The sequence below is a fragment of the Rhinolophus ferrumequinum genome, chromosome 4 (assembly GCF_004115265.2).
Source record: "Rhinolophus ferrumequinum isolate MPI-CBG mRhiFer1 chromosome 4, mRhiFer1_v1.p, whole genome shotgun sequence".
NCBI classification, from domain to species: Eukaryota; Metazoa; Chordata; class Mammalia; order Chiroptera; family Rhinolophidae; genus Rhinolophus; species Rhinolophus ferrumequinum.
This window is the reverse complement of record NC_046287.1, coordinates 104,847,265-104,865,928: the sequence shown is the minus strand read 5'-3', so window position 1 is coordinate 104,865,928 and position 18,664 is coordinate 104,847,265. Positions and strand designations below refer to the sequence as shown.

Sequence of the window (18,664 nt, the reverse complement as noted above, 5' to 3'; positions counted from 1 at the left end):
GATACACATCTGTTTTAAAAACTGAGTGGAAACGTGTGTAAAGTGTACCTAAAACGAGCTTGAAGAGTGAAGTGTTCTTGTCCATTTTCTATTTTGCATTTTTTGAGAAAATGTTGTTGGTGACTTTTAGAGAGTAACACCTTAGTGTTCCTTCAAAACAAGATTTATAAAACGAGTGTTCAGGAAAATTTTGTGTAAGAATTGGTTTCTTAATATATTGTCTCTATTTGTACAAGCTTTGCCGCAGGAAGTCTACAGAGAGTTGTCCACAGGTAAAATACATTATTGTCATGACATTCTCGTCTCTTATATGACGTTTGTAGTGAATATACTATATAATACTCATTTGCTTCACAAGATGGGGAGACAGAAGAATCGCTTAATGTATTTAAAAGGTATTGAGGTAACTTTAGGAGAGAAGAAAAAGATAAATATCAGAATTATGTAATGGTAAAAATCTTCCTTTTCGCCTGTAAACTGTTTAAATCAAGCAGGACCACCTCAGGTTCTAGTGGCGTCTGTGATCTCCCTACGTGATTTTATTTTAAGAGCTAACACTGAAAAGTTTCCTCCTATCAATAGATACTCGTTTCTTCTAGGTTAAGACTTTGCTTCTGTTAAAATGAACATAGCCCTAAGAATGGGTAACTGAGAACCTGTTTTCATTCACTAATACCTGTTGTTAAATTTATTTACCAAAATTGTTAATTACTAAAAAATGTTCTGTAGGAATGGAGGGAGGATAAAAAAAAGGTAGGAATTAAAGCAGGTAAAGGGATGGGTATATTTGCAGTGGTGTTCTAAAAATAGAGATTAGGAAAGTACAAAAACAAATTTATCACAATTAGTTTCTGGTTAATAGCATCTATAATTAAAATAACAGATCTTTTAGCACTGGTGGGGAAAAACCCTTCTGTATCCTGATGTTGGGGAAAGCTTGCATAGATGCAGAATGTTGGCTAAAAGAATCCATTTTTTAATTATATTACTGAAAGTATTGCTAAAATTTTAAATGTTTAAGAGCAATTTTTAAAATGGCGCTGACATTTTATTAAGCAAGCTCCTTTGATAATACCAATTTTCTGACTCTGGTAATGTTTTTGGATATATTATCTAATTTATTCTGTTACTTTTCATATCTGGCAAATTTTTTGGTGGATTCAGTAATTTTAGGAAGAATCAAATAATAAGTATATTTTAGAGGTTAACTGTCTTTAACATTAACACTTTTTATTTTATTTTCTCAGAATGAACTCCCAGATACACGTGCCAAATTCCACGTACTTTTTCTTTTCTTTGTATCGACGATGTTCTTCATTAGCGTCCTGTCACTCTTCAGCTACCACTGTTGGCTGGTTGGAAAAAACAGAACAACAATAGGTAAGTAGGTTAAAATAAATCATAATTGTTTAGGAAAATGAGCACAAATGAATATGAAATCTAAAGAAGGACAAATGTCAGATGAGAAAGAAATGTAAAATAATTGTGTAGGAAAATTCACTGTGACTGGATAGGAACACTGGGCATATATAAATGGAAAGCTTCATTATTTTAAAGAAGGTTGAAGAAGTGAGGTTGAATTATATATATGTTTTCAGTAGTGCATTGTATATAAAAGTATAGAAGTGACCATGTCTTATAAATGTTAATAAAAGCTGCTTCCTGCATTCTCACAGTGTCTTCAAAAATCAGTCTATGGAAGATGGATAGTAGATTTACATGTTATGAGGCAGTTCATTCTCAGATTGACAAAATAATTTTGAAATCCTTAATACACTCTCTCTTTAAGTGAAAACATGTTTTTTACCACAATTGATTACACGGTTGACTGGCATATGTTTCATGATTGAGGCTGAGGGTTCGTTTTTTGACATGGTTAATCATTTCCATCTTTGTGTCAGTTGACAGTGAAATTTACCTATTGTATCACAAATATCACCATTGATGTCTTTCTTCTGCCAATATTTTAAAGTGAAAGTACAGGGGAAGCGGATCAAATATATGGTGATGGAAGGAGAACTGACTTTGGGTGGTGAGCACACGTGATATATAGATGTATTACAGAATTGTACACTTGAAACCTATGTAATTTTACTAACCACTGTCACTCCAATAAATTTTAATTTAAAAAAAAAGAAAGTACAGGGAAAGAATTCAGTGAGATGTTCAAATAATCAGACAGACCTTTCTTACACACTGATGTGGTATTGCTCAGATGGGCTATTGGCATGTAAGCAGCACCACTGCTATAACTGAAATATTGAGTCTCAGCTAATGTACCAGGATACAAAGTAGGGCTTTGTCCCAGTGTTTTGTAAGGAAGTTAAAGCCCTGCTGCCATCTGAAGCTGTGTGTTGCCCGGAGAATTAGGAGGGACAGATGGTAATATAGAAAGATGGAGACTTGGGCACTTTCACATTTGGATTGTTTTGATCTCATGTCTTACTGAGTCATGTGAGGGGTCATGGGCGTCCAGGCCAAGGGCCTTTGTGCCCTTCCTTGCCCAGCTCCCTCTCTACTGTTGTGCTCTCCAGTTCCATTGTGCCTTCCTCCCTTTTCCATGTAAACAGACTTCCTTATATCCATTAATTTGTTACCCTCCGCACAGACTCTCCTGCCATCTCCTTACCGTTACTCAGAGATGACAAAATGCAACCTACCTGCAAAGTCTGGCGCTTAAGATCTTCTATAACAGCTAAAAACTTAGAGATTTTACATGGAAAAGTAGATTTCTTCATTTCAAAACTGCTAAGTGTGGTGACGGCGGCCCATTTTTCCATCTGCACCATTCACTTGGGGCTGAGTAGCAGCTGGCTGCCCTAACCATACCTGGGCCACTTATCCCCATCCAACCGTGTGGGTGTCAAGGGTGGGCACTTCCTGGAAGACCCATTGTACCCTTTAGTCTTTTTAACCATTTCTGGCCAGGGACTGCAGGAAGAAATGTGTCAGTTTATATCACGACCTAGTGCGTGCACACATTGACAACGTTATGTAAATAAAGTAAGCAAAAATTTCACAAGATATCATTAATCTCTTGTATGTGCAGCGTACGCTAATATTTTCTGTTCTAGTTCCTTAAATAATTCAGTGGTTATAAACGACTGAATGGATTTTGCTGCCTATGAAGGGTGCAGTCCTTGTTACGGCCTCGCCCTCCACACCCTTGCCCTCCACACCTGGCAGTAGTGTACCCTGTCCTTTGAAGCTCTGATCTGTCCTTTGGGGTACCGCCTCTACCCTTCTTCACAGCTGTAACCTCCACCCCTTTAGACAGTTCCCCCACATTAAAGAGTTTCTATAGTCACACTGCTCATCCCTGACAGGCAGTCCCTTTGATTCTGGTGGTTGGTATTCTCATAATGAAACACTGAATCTTTCCCTCACTTGCAACTGAAGAGCCCTTGAAATTTTCAACTGCTAATTTCCATTGTCTGACCACAGTCTGCATCCTTTCAGGTCTCCCTTTTCTGTACTTTAATGTACTTCCATTTTTAGATTACTGAGTTCTCTGTTCTCCATCACTTCTCCCAAGTGTTTCTTTCCCTTCTGGTTTCATTTCCCACCCTTTCCATTCCAGATCCTGCAGTAAATGACTAATAATTCTTGACAGCACCCTCACATTATACCTGCTCCTAGGCTTTCTCCCATGATGCATGTGCTAACCCATGACCTGGATTACTCCCTCTGTCCATTTTATCTATATGTGCATCAGGGCTGTAGCAAGCTGGTGACGGCAGTCTCACTCCCACAGAGACTGTTTGGCTTACAGATTTAAAATCTCAGCCTCACTGAGGCCCACACCTCTATTTGGGAGTAATGTGTTTCTGATCAGGTTGGTCGCCTTATCACTCACAACAGTTTTCCAGATATTCACCATTCTCCCTAATTTTCTTAACCGTTTTGTGAGCCCTTCATAGAAGAATTAGAAGTCGTCACAAGTAAGTTCTTACCTTCCCACCTTTATAACCTCACATAACATTTCTACTTTCAAACCTGTCACTGTCACCCTCTCTAACTTACGAGGATAAGGTGTCTTTTCTAATATCTAAGGTTAATCTTTAGAGCTCTTCTTGGGCCATCCCATTTCTTCTAGATTTTCTTCCATCAATTTTTACATTACTTTTCTGTATTACCAACTTTTCCCCATCAATCTATCCCTGGCTTCTTCTTATCCTTAGTTTCTAAAACATGCTGAAATGCATTCTATTTTTAAATAAAGAAAAAAATACTGTGAAACTTAAATCTTTCTCTAACCCTCACTCTACATCACTTTATAACCAAGCTTGAAATAATGGTCTTCAATACCACCTGCTTCCTCACCTGTTACTCACTGTTCAAGGTCATCCTCAAGCATCACCTCCTCCATATTTCACCTCCCCAACACCCCCAACACACACACATACATCGGTCACATGGACTTTTGTTGGACTTGGGTTCTTCGGTAAGAATTTCATCTAGTTTTATCTTTGGATCCCAAACACCTGGTAATGTGCCATCAGGCACATAGTGGAAGTTCACAAAAATGAGTGAGCGAAGTTGTAAGAGTTAGAATATAGAAATAAAGAAAAATAAGATACATTGAACACACTTAGAAAATTTTCAGTAATATTAGATAATTATTTTGACATTTTCATTTTGTAAGGGTCATGAAATACTCAGAAGTGATATTTTTTCTGAAATAGGTTTCAGAAATTTTTAATTGTCACAAATATTAATTTTAAATTATATTTATAGCTTTTGAGATCAATGATATAAAACAAGAAAATTGGTACTTTTATTGCTCCGATAATTTTAAGTAGATTAACTCTTTTTCATGTATATACACATAACAGAATCATTCCGTGCACCCACATTTTCATACGGACAGGATGGAAATGGGTTCTCTCTTGGACACAGTAAAAATTGGAGACAAGTCTTTGGCGATGAAAAGAAATATTGGCTACTTCCAATATTTTCAAGGTAATTTATAAAATGCAGGTCTCAGAAATTATGGAATATGTGATAGTCTCTGCCTCTCTGGTTAAATGTTTTAAGATTCAGGGACTGCGATATATTGTGACGTTCTTCAGCGACACCACCTTACTCCGGGTAGCTTCTTCCTGGCCTGTTGGAGGCTGGGCCTCACTTGATCTGGTTCTCTTCTGTCACAGACCACAGTTCTGTGCTAACTGCTTTGAAAACAGTTATTGTATATACCGTTCAGTTTGCTGGTTGTTTACGACAGCAGGTCAAGTTACTGGTTAATCCATCTTGGCTGGAAGTAAACTGTTGCACACAGCCTCGGTGTTTAGAATGTGAACATAAGCTGTCTGTACTTTGGTTAGATTGTAAGCTTTTTGGGGACAGAGATTTCCTTTTCCTTGTTCACTGCTAGATCTTTAGCACTTAAAATAGTAACTGGAGTATCATAGGCATTCCATAAATGCTTGTGTAATGAATATTGTCGAATGAATATGTGTGGAACTTACATCTTGATTTTCAGTTTGAATCTTTATGATTTCTTAAATGATTGTGACGAGCAGGTCAGTTACCCAAACATTGGAATACCTCTGTTTGAGGTGTCATAATCTTCATAGGGGTCATAATCTTAATAGGGAAGGTCATTTTTTTTATTTATATTAAAGTATAGTTGGCATACAGTATTATAGAAGATACTGTTTTTAAATATATGTAATTATAAAAGAAAGAGGTTTATCTTCAGTGGATGCTGATCACCCTCTTTATTAGAAATCTGAGGAATTACTCTGTGAAATAACAAGTTACAATGATTTCTTTGTACCATGCCTCTGAAAAATGGGGGTTAAGTTTGACCACATTGATTTCATTTAATATGATTTAAACTGTTCTGATATTTTCTATTGTGCAGTTTGGGTGATGGTTGCAGTTTTCCAACTCGCCTTGTGGGCATGGATCCAGAGCAAGCTTCTGTTACAAACCAAAATGAATATGCCAGAAGGTGAGCTTCTTGTCATTAAGCTTTCAGTATTCATTATAAAGCAAATCATATATATATATATATATATATATATATACATACATACCTTGTAGATAAATACGGTAGTAATTTAGTGAGTCAGTATAGATAAGAAGAGAGAAATTCTATCTAAATTATTTTAACTGAGGGTTAATGTGTAATAATTTATATCTAATTATATGTTATATTGTTATATAACATATATATTTAGGTAATAAGCATATATACCTAATTAGCTTAGGATAACCATACTTTTATTATCTAAGCCAGAACACTCTGAGAGTAAGAAAGAGAATGCTTACTGTTACTAGTTGTACCAGGACAGTCACGTGTAACTGTGACTGGAATGTCTGGACAAACTAGGAAGCCTGGTCTCCCTAAATATGCTGCATCTTCCTAGAAATTAAGACATCCTTTCAAGATTTCATTATATTGGTTTGTATTTCTTCAAAGAAATTCTTCATTATTCTATTCACCATTTTATTTTGATAAGCAGATTTTTAACTGCAGTATGAAAATAATATTAATGAGAATTCAAAAATACAAATATAAAATTTTCTCTCATTCATCTTAGAGAGTTTTTTTTCAGTATTTGCACAGCAAGCAAACTGATTCATATTCAGAGAAATAGTTCGTTTTAAATGAAATTTTAAAGACGATACAGATACTTAATTTCTGATTTTTTTCATCGTTTTGGGTTTTAGCAGCATTTAAATTCTCTAAAATTAGTGTTATTCAGATCTGTCAAAGTGAAACAGTTGAAACTTACTTACTACAGAAATTAATTGTGGGGGAGAAGGGGTTATAAATTCCAAGCTGGCATATTAATATGGAAGAACATAGGCCTTAGAGCCTGGAACGTAAAGCCTTAGGACCTCAGAGCGCTAACATTTATTGGGGCTCTGAACAAGTCACTTCAACTCTCCAAGCTTCTGTTTCCCGCTCTATAAAGTGAGGATAATCATACCTATCTCCCGGGTTACTGCGGAGGTTGAGATAATGTGTGTACTGCACCTAGCACAGGGTTTGGCCCACAGTAGGTACACAACAAATAATTAGTTCCCTTTTCCTCCTCTTTCGCTCCTCCATTCCCTCCCTCCCTGGATCTGTTAGTTAGAAAAATAAGTCTACACTAAATCACTAAATCATTTTTTCCCCTTAGATCTAAACTGCAGAGGTAGAAAGCAGAAAACTTGGGAAATGACAGGTAATTTTTCTGTCCTAGCCACAGACATAGACCCTCACCTTCCTTGTGCTACTGTATGGCTCTTGATTAACATATGTTAAAAATGTTTCAGGCTGGCTTCTGAAGAAAGCTTTGTTCTTTTGCCTAACTGTTTTCATTGGCAGTATTGGAGTACCAATTCTTGGGTCTAGAGAGCCTTTTAATGGGGGGTGGAGGCATATTTTTCTTTTGAAGATAGAATTTTTTCAGAGTGCTGAGATCTTATGAGTTGCCTTCACGTATTTAGGAGAAGGAATACTAATTTGCTGCTTATTAATTAAGTATTCGTAATTGAGCATTACAGTATTTACTAAATGATTTGCTCTTCTTTTCAGTATTGGCTCAAATCCACCCTTTCCTGTCAGACCGCTTAGTGAATCAAAAAACCGATTGCTGGACAGTGAATGTCAGTGGACAGAGAATGGATCTGAGGAAGGCACTGTAAGATCAGGTAATATTGGTTATCGGGAAACACTGCTTCTGGTGGTAAAAATAAAAATTACCAGATTTGGTAAATGTGTAAAAATCAAAATAATGTGCTATTTTAAAATACTAAAATGTGAAACTTTTTAATTAGTATCGCATATCCGGGGTGTTACTGTTTACTGGTTATCTTTTTTGGAGAAGCAGGTTGAGTGTGAAAGTGTACTGGCTTCTGCTGTTCTGTTCTGTTCTGTTCACAGTCAGGGTGGTTTTTCTTACCCATCCATGCGTTTCTTTACCTTAGACATATAAAATTCTTTTGGCATCATAATATTCTGAATAATATTTAACAAGGTTGTTCTTTAAGGACCTAGCTATTGCTTGTTTGAAAATAACTTTTTGAAAAGCATTATACTATTTGCTGCCTTATTATAAAAAGAATGCATGTGAATATATTTTAACCTTTCCTTGATTACTTAATCATATCATGAATTATGGATGCATTATAGAACAGTTGATAAGATAGAAGTGGGCTTTTGAGTCAGAACATAGTCTGGTCACTTACTAGCATTACAGCCTGAAATATAACTGTAGTAGTTCTTAATAATAATAGTAATGACATTACATTATCATTATCATCTGGCACTGTAGAAATGTAATTTGGACATTCAGATCAGTTTGTACTAAATCTAGGAAATATCCTAAAACTTGAAAACTTGCTGTAAGAATTTTTGATTTTTCTATCATGTTGGGTTTTAGCAGCTTTTAAATTAATCTTTAAAATTAATGTCATTGGGATCTACATGAGGGTCAGTAGAGCCCTTGTGTGAGGTCAAGGGAAAGTCTGCTTTGTGGATTCTTAGTTGTCGCTGCCAAACCTCTTTAAAGCCAGTGGACATTTTCACAAAAACAGGCATAAAACGGGATGTTTAGCTCTTAGCCCTGCTTTACCTACCTCTGGGTTTGACAAGAGGATAAGTGCTTGGCACCATAAGCCTATTTAGTGCTTTCCTGAGAGTTGCTTTTACTGTAATCATCAATTGTGCTGTTTAGCCAGAAACTTAATACTTCTTTTTTTGTCATGTCATATATAATTGTGTGCTTACAGGGACAAATAACCATGTTACAGTGGCCATACAAAATTGAGTTCCACTTGTTCATAACTAACCAATTGACTAAGAGCAAGGTAAGACAGTGCAAAGGTAATTTCCTTGAACAAATGCAGTTTATTTGCATATTTCATCATCTCAAAACAATTTGCAATTCAGTTTTTCACTCTTTGAGTTACATCAGCAAAACTAGGTAGTTCAGGAGAAACTGGAAAGTATCAGCCTAAATCCCAGTTTTCTTACCAATCCTAGCTCGATCTTAGTAAATATTTATTGGTAGATTAATGAAGAAACTAGTAAGAATTGTTTAGGATTGGTATATGGACAACTAACCTTTTCAGTAAACAGTACCTTACTAATTTAAGAAAAACAAGTGACTTTTGCCCACTATTGAAGAAATTTGATCTAGAGAAGAGTGACTAAAATTAAAGGCTGGAAACAGACTTAAGGGGTTCAGTGATGTTACTTACTTGGTGAACAGTGGGGCAAAGAGCAGTTTGCTGCGGCCAAAAGCACAGACCTGCTGTTCTTTATCTGTGTGCCCGGCGAGGGTGAGCAGACACAGGAAGTATTGTGAGCTGTGAGGGAGCTGGATAGCTTGGAGTTGAAGTGCAGGGGGGTAGCAGGTCTCTCTCCTGATGCTTTAAAGCAAGGAGGCAGCTGTCTGTTTCCGAATCAGGAGCTGAGCTCAGTGGCTCCGCAGTGTCTGGTGAAGACACTTGATGTCTGAAAACTCCCTGTAGTGTTTATTGGTTACCAGTGCTCTGTAAGGAGCTTACACAAGCTTAGCCCGTTCGTTCTTACCGTGGTCCCGTGTCAGGAGTGCATTTCTTCAAAGGGTTGTCATCTGCAGTCTCGGGAGCCTCTGCTGCCGTTCTCCGTGTTCGTCATGAGCACTCAGTTTCGTGCAGGGACCTGGAACCCAGGGGTCCGAGTTACTGGCAGAGCCTAAGACCTGGACGGACGCAGAACACAGGCATGCAGGTGGGGTTGCTGTCAGGCAGCGCAGGCTGCACTCGGAGACAGCAGCAGGAGCCCTGGTCACAGCCATGGTCAGTGCCTCTGAGAACGTGGCTGTGGGCCACAGGTGGGCCTCAGACGGCTGCTCGGTTCTGGCTTCGCTGCTGCTTCCTATAGATGGAACAGTGGCTGGTACCTGTGCTGCTTGAGTGCCGGGCTGGCTGCAATCCCTAGACAGTGGCTGTGGGCACCAGCCTGCGCCCCACAGCACTGTGCGGGGAGCTGTTTCCTGACACGTGCCCCAGTGAGCAGCAGGAGGCAGCTCTGAGAACCTGCCTCTTGTAAAATGCTCTGGGTGCTGCCTTTACTTTCTGCTTATAAAACTCTTTGTTATTATGACAGCATATCGTGTAAAGTATTTCCTGCGTATCTTGCTAGAGTAGCAGCTTTACATCTTAGCGCACAGCAGCACTGAATACATCGTGTTTGTTGAAATAGAAAATCAAGTTTTAACCAATAACCCAATTGCGTCTGGTTTTACAGGTTTATAAAAACATGTTATGACTGATATTTTCAGTATCACTTGCAAGATGATCAATGGAAGGAAGTAATTGAAGCATAACGGAAGATACATTTTTTCAGAGAGGAAGTCTTTGTACAGACCTCGGGGCCCACGAAGCCCTTTGCAGAGCACGAAGATGCCTTCATCTTAAAGAAGCCCAGCGCAGCTTCCAGTTACAAGAGTGACTTCATTTACTTGCAAATAACACTTGCCTGTCGTGAGATGCTATAAGGAGCTGTCAGATCACATGTTCACATGGCAGACGTACTTTTTAATACCTGAGTTACATTACCAGAGTTGTTTCTTAGTGTCCATAAAAATTTTCACTCCTGAAACAAGCTGAAAACTTGTCTAAGTGAAGTACATCTAGGGCAGGGTGGTGGCCAGAAGTGAGTCCCAATTCCTGTTGCTGAACTGTGTAAGGAAAAGAACAGAACTGCTTTTTAAAAAATGGGTGTTTGCTAATTTATAATTACTGTTTTAAACTTTTCAACATTTTTAATACAGATTTTTTATTGTTGGCTACACAGTAACACTCAAGGATTAAAATATCTAAATGTAATGATTGAAAACATGTAGCACATTTGTATAATTGGTATAATTCATAATGGTATGCCCAAGGCCTCAAGGAAACTTGGCAGTATAAGAAATATTTTTGTTTCTGTCTGCTTTCAAATTACCTTTTTGTTGAATTTTTATGAGTATATGGGCAGGGAAACACAAAGGTATATGTGCTGTGGAAATATTGGACACAGAAGGAATGGGTAGAAGTGGCTAGAAGAAAAGTAAAGAGAATAATAGGCAGGCTATTAAAAGCTGTTAAAAATATTTTAGTTCTAAGGTCTGTAGGATCAAATTTCAATTTAGGTATTGATGAAAAATTACTTCAAAACTTTTACAGTAATTTATTAACACCTTAATCAGTGACTTGAAATGAAATTTGAAGTAGGGTGAAACTCTTTAGAATAATACTGCTCTCAGGAAAGAAATTCTAACCTGAGAAGTCATTTGAAACTTCAGTCTCTTAGCCTTGCAAGGGTCCCGAAAGACATCATCCAGTCCAGCTTTCCCCTGTGGACACTTTCTCTATAACATTCATGGACGTGCCAGCTCTCATGTGGAATACTTCCCAGCATCTCTATCAACCAAAATATTAGAAAAATTAGAATGGCATATCCACTTCATTATTTTTGTCAGTTGTATTTTATTCAAATCTTATTTTAGGTTTATCTCAAAAAAAGCCAAAAAAAAAATCAAAAAAGAAAACGTGTATCATTGTGTTTCCTTGCCCATATACTCATAAAACTTCAACTGGATGCCACTCTTAAATGCAAAATAGTAAATCTGACCTCCTAAGGGTAATCTCTTTCTGCCCACACACCCTCTTCTCTTTTTGAAATCCAGTCTAAGTGGCAAGAAATGTTGCATTAATTCTAAAGAAAAATACAGTATCATATAAAGGACAAACAGTGTAGAAATGTTTATACTTTTAAGTCAGATATGTACACACAACCCAAAATAATTGATTTCCTTCTAGTAGTGGATACAGACAAATCTTAACCAGCGTCTATAAGTATCAAGGGTTATAGTTTACCTATGTGTAAAATGGGATTATAGGGAGGGGTGTTAAGGAATGAGTTGGACTGGATAACATGTAACATTCTTCAATTTCTAATTTTGCAAAATAACCTTATTTTTTATTCATCCAACACATATTTTCGGAGTACCTTCTGTACGCCAAACAGCGTACAAGGGAATAGCTCTAATGTCTAATGTTGCACAGGTTTTATAGTCAACTATTCCAGGTTTAGAATTTGTCGGATTTGTCTAATTCCATTGGCTAATACTAATATTAGGTTTTAAAAGAAATTAACTTTTCTTCCCTTTGAACCAAAGGAATGCATTAGCTTTGAAAATATAGTTTGGAAAACTAGAATGTTGATTCGCCTACCTTTATTTTAACTCTGTAGCTTAATAATCTTGATTCTAGGAAACCTTTAAGTATAAGACTGCTTAAGGGATATCAGTTACCAACTGAAAACATCACTTCAGTTTGGCAGCTCTCATATTATAAGGAAATAGTGTTTAAACTTACTGCTTTCAGAAACATTCTCCTGGTACTTTTTGTATTTCTACATTTAAATAAAAGGTTATTATGCACGTACCTGATTAAGCACCTAGCAAACAGTTTTCCCCTTGAATGTATTCAGGCATTTTTGTGGTGTTGGAATCTTTCTCAGTTCTTTTCATTCCCCTTATTTAATATCATCTTTAGTAGCATGTTTAAAAAAGTTTAGTAGCACTTTTTGGACATTTTCAGTGAAAGCCTTTTTTTGTTTTGTTTTGTTACATTTGGTTTAATTTATGGCCAACATTCTGCCATGTTCTGAATACTATTTGGCTGGGTTTACTCATCCATATTGCAAGGGCCTCCCGGTGGTGTGGGGGTCAGGGAAAGGCTTCCTCTGGTATCTCAGCTGGTATTGATTAGTTAGCATTCTGGGGAGAAAGGTCTAAATGAAGCCCTGTGAGAATTTATTGGTACTGTTTTGGTCCTTCAAACACTTGAACAGATGTGATGATACTTAAGAAAAATAAAGTTGAATTTCAGGTCTTGCCATTGCCATTAAAAAACAAATGTAGACAGGAGATTGGTTTTCCCTGGGTACAAACTTACCTGAATATTCAGTACCTGAGGCATCCAGCCAGTATCACTTCGCCAAACCAAAGAGCAGCTGTGGTAGAGTAGTTACTAAACAGAACACGTTTACAGAGTTCAGTCATCTTTACATATGGATGATTTTTAAAGTGCATATTTAATGATTATGATTCAATGTGTCCTAAGTTAATTTAACTAAGGTTAGTTGAAATCAAATATGCAATGTTTACTTGAGTTTTATTTCTGTTCGAAAGCAGATTTTGACTTTGTTTACAGGATTGTTTAAATTCAAGATCATCAGACATGAGAGATTTCAATTCAGTAATCTTTAAAGCAAATGTATATTAAGGGCTTGGTGTTAGGGTCTGCATATTGGGGGCACTGAATACAGTGACTTACAAATATGTGTAGCTTATGTTTTGTTCTAGAACTAGCACTGCTATCAATGGAAAGTATTTTTAATCTGTTAAGATATTGATATTTTTGCATTTCAGCCAACATAAAGACCATATCTAATAATCTGTAAGGTATAGGTAATACATAAGCCTGAAATCCGTGTTTCATATAATCTGAACTATATTTTCCAGTTTAAATTAAAAATGCAGTATAGATCCAGAAAGGTCCATATTTTTCTAACGAGTTCACTTTATATCATTTTATTGTGTTATATAAAGCAAGGATTTGTATTTATATTAAAACCTTGAGAAAGCTATTGGTCAAGTTTATTATATTTGTACGTGATTGCAGATGAGTATGCCCACTTAAAAGAAAAGATGGACACTATTTTAACGTGATCTTTAATAAGTTTTTATATAAACAAATTTGAAATACACTGTACTTGGTTGTCTTTACTTATCAAGTCCCATAGTCTCGTATTTGTTTCTCATAGGTATAACCCGGAACCATGACTCAATGTTAATTCTCTGCTTTGTCTTTTGGATGGCCTAACCTACATTAACATGAAGGCTGAACATTTTAAACTTTTTTTCAAAAATCATAATTACTTTATTAATAAAGAAATGAAAATGAAGTCCTGTATTTAAACAGTCTTTTGTTGTTATGAATTGGCTGTAGGGACCTGGCCCACAGGCACATGAGCTGGCTGCAGTCAGGTCTCCCGGCTTCTTGGGATGCTGTGTGCATGAGGGCGGGCCAGCAGGACTTGCCAGATGACTGTCCCACAGAACGCTCGTTGTTTGCTGGACCCGTATAACCTTGCTTCTCCACCTGCGTGCAGAGCACTACCCCTCCTGCCGGCCGCCACCAGAGACTCGCCCTGGTCAGTGAGTCTCAAACCTATGTCTGCACTCAGCTACCTGGGGTGTTCTTTGGGCTTGCAGCTTCTCAGGCCCAAATCTGGGAACAACTCAGACTCAGTCTGAACAGTGGTATTTACCAAGTGAGAGAATGACTTATTTTTGTCAAAAACTTGCTAAAAGTGTTTAGTTAGAGAATGAGGTTTGGCTAATAATTTGGGGTGACTGCATCTAAGATAGGTATTCTTTCAAAGCAACAACACTGTAATTTACATGTGCTAGAGGTATACATTGGTTTATTCAAAAAGGTTTTAACTTAGCTCTTATTGAATATAATTTTTAATTCAGAAGTTACTTTTGAATGGGAAGTACCTTCGAAACACTAAAAATTGTTGAATCGTGTTTGTTGTCAAAATGCTGAACAATAGATTTTATTTTGTATAGAATTCTTTCATGGCATTTGTGTTCCATTTCACTTCCAAAGGGAGTTTTGATAGTTGAGGCAGCTGAAGGAGACAAGAAGGATCTGAGAGCTGATTCCCAGGAACTGCTGAGGCCAGTAGAGATGAAGCAACTTTTTTTTCTTTTCTTTTTTTCGGTAATTCAAGAGCACTGGGGTAGGTAGGAGGATTAGCTATTAAAGGGCCAAAAGGCCATTGTGACGCTTAAAGAATAGAACTAATGACATCACATTGGCCTTACTTTTCTCATAAGCTAGCTTTTCAGAACCACCGGCAAAGTGGAATGATGGCATCTGTGTAACAGGTTTTTGCAGCTGTTTTAACAGTCCTGTGGAGTTGTCATCATCGTCTGTAACCCTTCAGTGCCTTTTATCCAATACAGAGAATTGGAGCGCTGTTTCTAATCTTTAATTCATGGCATCCTGCTCTTCAAGAATGTCTCCTGCCTGCCCATTCTCCACACAAGATCCTTCTTTTCATCCAGGATTTCCACTCCGGTAGCATTCTTCCACCACACTTCTCCATGGCCTGCAAGCTGACTTAACATTTCTGTGCTGCCTGGAGTACAGTCCTTCTGTCCAGCACTAATTGCACTTAGCCACATGTTGTTTATGCATATTTGGAAGCCAACTCACTATAAATTCTTGAGGTCTTGTAATAGCTACCCACAAAAAACACTGAAGTTCAGAAAAGAACTGCAATAATGAATTTCATGTTCGTTAGATTTGGTATCTTGTGTTGCACAAGTTCTCAAAAGTAGGCACCAGAGCATATAAAATTACCCCAAACTTTAAAAATATTAGTCAAACTCGCACACATTTTAGTGGAAGCCAAGTTTATGATGCAGTATTTGTGGAGAACAATTTGACGATATCAAGTTTGCAGATGCTCATATTCTGTGACCTATCAGGTACTGTTCAGGAGTTTCATATATTTACTTATGCATTATGAGCAATAATTATAAGGATATTAGTTGCAGACTGTTTGAAGCAACAAGACTGGAAACAACCCAAATGTCCCACCTCCATTTATCATTGTGCAGTAGAACATCTGAAAGGAGACTTAATGATTAATGGGGTTGCCTCCAGAGAGGAAACCGAGGGGTAAGAGGTTCACTGTGTGCGCCCCTTCAAGCTATTTTATTTTCATACCATGTGCACTTTTTACTTGTAGGAAAAAAAAATGCCTTAGATGTTCTAGATCAGTGGTGGAAGACATGCTGGACCAATGTGCTAGCCATTTGGGAAACAATGAAGTTGCTTGTACCCTTCATATCTCACATCAGAGCAAATTCCAGATGGCTCTTGGGCTTAAGTATTGGAAAATGAAAACAAAAAGGTGCCGCAAGAGAAGATGGTACAGGGCTTTATAATGGGATAGGACAGGTATTATTACTAAGCAGGCATACTGGTGGTGACCATAACATTTGAGGACATGAAAACGTAAGAAAACTTGCACTAATATGGAAAAAATGGAGATAGAACAAGTTCACAAAGAAATAGGAATGATCAGTGATAAGAGTGTGGAAAAAGATGCTCAGCTTCACTAAAGAAATGTAAGTGAAATAAGCAGTAAGACCATTTTTGCCTATGTAGGCAATTGCAGTGTTGCTGAGAATGTAGGCAGATGCCTTTTCGGTGGGAGTGTAAAAATGGCTTAGCTGTAAAAGAATGTGGCCTGTGTGTCAATTTCACTGCGTAACCTCTGTACTGGCAACACCACTCCTAAGAATTCAGATACACATATAAGGTTTGAGATAATAGAAAAAATGTACTGGTCTCTGCCCCCAGTTCCTGGCACAGAGCTCCTGAAATCCTTGTGATTCCCTAAATGGCAAAAGCACTAGGAGCATCCTTTGTTCTAATGGGTGACTGGGTGGGCTCCTGGAGGGGGGCTGGTCGTCAGAAGTAGTAAAGTTTAGAAGCTTGGAATTTTTAGGCATAAGCTTCATCCTCCAGAGGAGCTTGTTACTAATTGATCGTTACTATGTGAGGAAGCCTCTGCAAAACCTCAATAAATCCCAATCGTAGGGGGTTTGAAAGCTTCCAGGCTCGTGAACACATCTACACCTGGAGTGTGAAGCACCCTAACTCCACTAGGACAGAAGCTCCTGTGCTTGGTTGGGACCCTTCCAGACCTCGCCCTGTTCGTCTTCACCTGGCTGTTGTGTGTCCATATCCTTTAATAAACTGCTGAATTGAACAGAAGTTGTAAGTAACCTGGGGACCTACTACTTGCACCTCACATCTGAATCAGGGTGGGGGAGTTTTGTGGGACAGAGTCCTTAACCTGTGGGATCTGATGCTATGTCAGATAGTGAGACACAAGGGAGACAAAAGGTTAGAACTGGGTTTTCCCCTACATGGAGAGAAAAAACTTTCCTACACATAAGGCTACTTGTGAGGCTTTTTAAAAAGCAGTAAATAAGGAAAACCAATGTCCATCAAAAGGAAACTAGCTCAATTATGTTACATATTCAGAGGTTACAGTGAAGCCACTTAAAGGTTTTGTAGAGCTAGATTCATCAAAACGAAGGCAACTCAGGGGAAAGACATTAAGGGAAGGAACAAATCAAACTGCAGAAACCTGCACACAGTATCATCACACAGGTTTAGAAGCACATGTGGTGTACCTGCGCAGGCTCACGTCCACGTGTTTCCAGAGTTGGATGGGGGGGGACAGAAAGCAGGGAGAGAATTTTTTCCTTCTATGCATTTTGAAAATTTTCTAATTAAAAACACAGCAGTTAAGATTTCTGGATTCTACAGCAATTCAAATTGAAGTCTTTGTCATTACTGGGAGTATAATTTTGGGAGTTCCTTAAATGTCTCCTCGTGTAAAATTGTCCCAAGTGACAGGATTACTGTATCTGGTAACGCATGTTTCTATGATTAGAAAAAGGTTATTTGAAAAACATCTTCAACAGACTTATTGTAATTACATCCAAATAAAGATGTTTTTTGAAATACATCTTCATGCAGATTTTATAAATACCTTTTATTTCATTTAAATGTCCGCTTTCAGTAGAAATCCCAGAAGAAAATGCTATTTTTAGGGACACGTTTAACCGTAAAAAGCTCATGTTTTCATTTACGTGTAAGCAATTATTCTTGACAGAACGTAGGCAAACCAACCCCATCAAGTGTCTGACACAGATCCCAAACCCCAGTCTGCAGCTTTACTGCAGCTTTCTTCTAAAATGCATCTCACATGTTCTGTGACCCGGGCAAATCCCTGGTATCGTCCTCCGAGGATAATGAAAAAAACACAACACACCAGGGATGAGCCTGGAGTCCGAGCGCGGGAGCCCAGACCCTACGCAGACGACGTGCTCACGCCTGCAGTCTGTTTCCTAAGACTTGTCCAAAGGCTCACACTTCTAGACTTTAGTTTTCCGGATCAGGTGCCGACAGAGCAGCGGTCCCGGTTAGGACCACTTCTTGGTGACATTGAGGTGGCTGAGCTGGTCGACAAGGACTCTGTGCCTGGGAAACTTGGCCTGGCTGGCCGCCTTGATGGCCCGGAAGGCGGCTGCCCTGCGGGCCGCGGCGTGGCCGTACTCCTGCTCGGCGCTGAGGCAGGGCATGCTCAGCCAGTAGTGGTTCTCCGCCTCGGTCTCCAGGCGGCGGATCGTGTTCTGCTTCGCCTGGAAGGACACGGTGCGCGGCCGCCGGTGCTTCCCGATCCACTGCCGGCCGGGGATGCGGTTGCGGCGCAGGAGAGCGGTCAGGAACATGGCGTCTGCAGGGGACAGAGGCCAAAGAACGAAGTGGTGACGCGCCCGGCCGCAGGTGGGGAGCGGCGTCCCCGAGGCCGTGCCCTGCCGCCCTGGGGGGAAGTGGGACGCCCACGCCGGGCCCCCGGGGGTTCACAAACACCGGCGCACTCACCAGTCGCACGACTCGGGAACCACGCGTCCGTCCGCACCCCCACTGACGCGAGGCCGGAAGTGTGCCCACTACACCAGGCCTTCTGTATCCTTAGCGCGAGACTTCAGCTCTCGCGAGAGAGGGCTTGTGGGACGTCGCTGAG

At 38.9% G+C, this 18,664-nt stretch overlaps 2 protein-coding genes across 7 annotated transcripts in view; one reads left to right on the top strand and one right to left on the bottom strand.

Annotated features, from left to right (window-relative positions):
- The window catches only part of ZDHHC20 (zinc finger DHHC-type palmitoyltransferase 20), a 50,392-nt gene extending 36,447 nt beyond the window's left edge, over positions 1-13,945 (top strand). Inside the window, exons 8-14 of one of the 6 annotated variants that reach the window (XR_004422852.1) lie at positions 237-272; positions 1,248-1,380; positions 4,836-4,962; positions 5,870-5,959; positions 7,140-7,184; positions 7,538-7,653; positions 10,238-13,945. Coding sequence is in view for 4 of the 6 variants with exons in the window: in XM_033104497.1 (XP_032960388.1) it covers positions 237-272; positions 1,248-1,380; positions 4,836-4,962; positions 5,870-5,959; positions 7,538-7,653; positions 8,734-8,771 (540 nt within the window). In the remaining 2 variants the exon portion in view is untranslated. Of the gene's footprint in view, positions 1-236; positions 273-1,247; positions 1,381-4,835; positions 4,963-5,869; positions 5,960-7,139; positions 7,185-7,537; positions 7,654-8,733; positions 8,812-10,237 lie in introns of all 6 variants that reach the window. The other 5 variants (XM_033104497.1, XR_004422853.1, XM_033104499.1 and 2 more) reach the window with 5 other exon arrangements.
- A 3,665-nt stretch (positions 13,946-17,610) lies between these two features.
- MRPL57 (mitochondrial ribosomal protein L57) lies at positions 17,611-18,662 on the bottom strand. The gene is made up of 2 exons (XM_033104503.1): positions 18,523-18,662; positions 17,611-18,373 (listed from the first exon to the last, which is right to left on the bottom strand). The coding sequence occupies exon 2, from the start codon at positions 18,366-18,368 to the stop codon at positions 18,060-18,062; it is 309 nt and encodes a 102-aa protein (XP_032960394.1). The 5' UTR covers positions 18,369-18,373; positions 18,523-18,662; the 3' UTR covers positions 17,611-18,059.
- Positions 18,663-18,664: the final 2 nt, after the last annotated feature.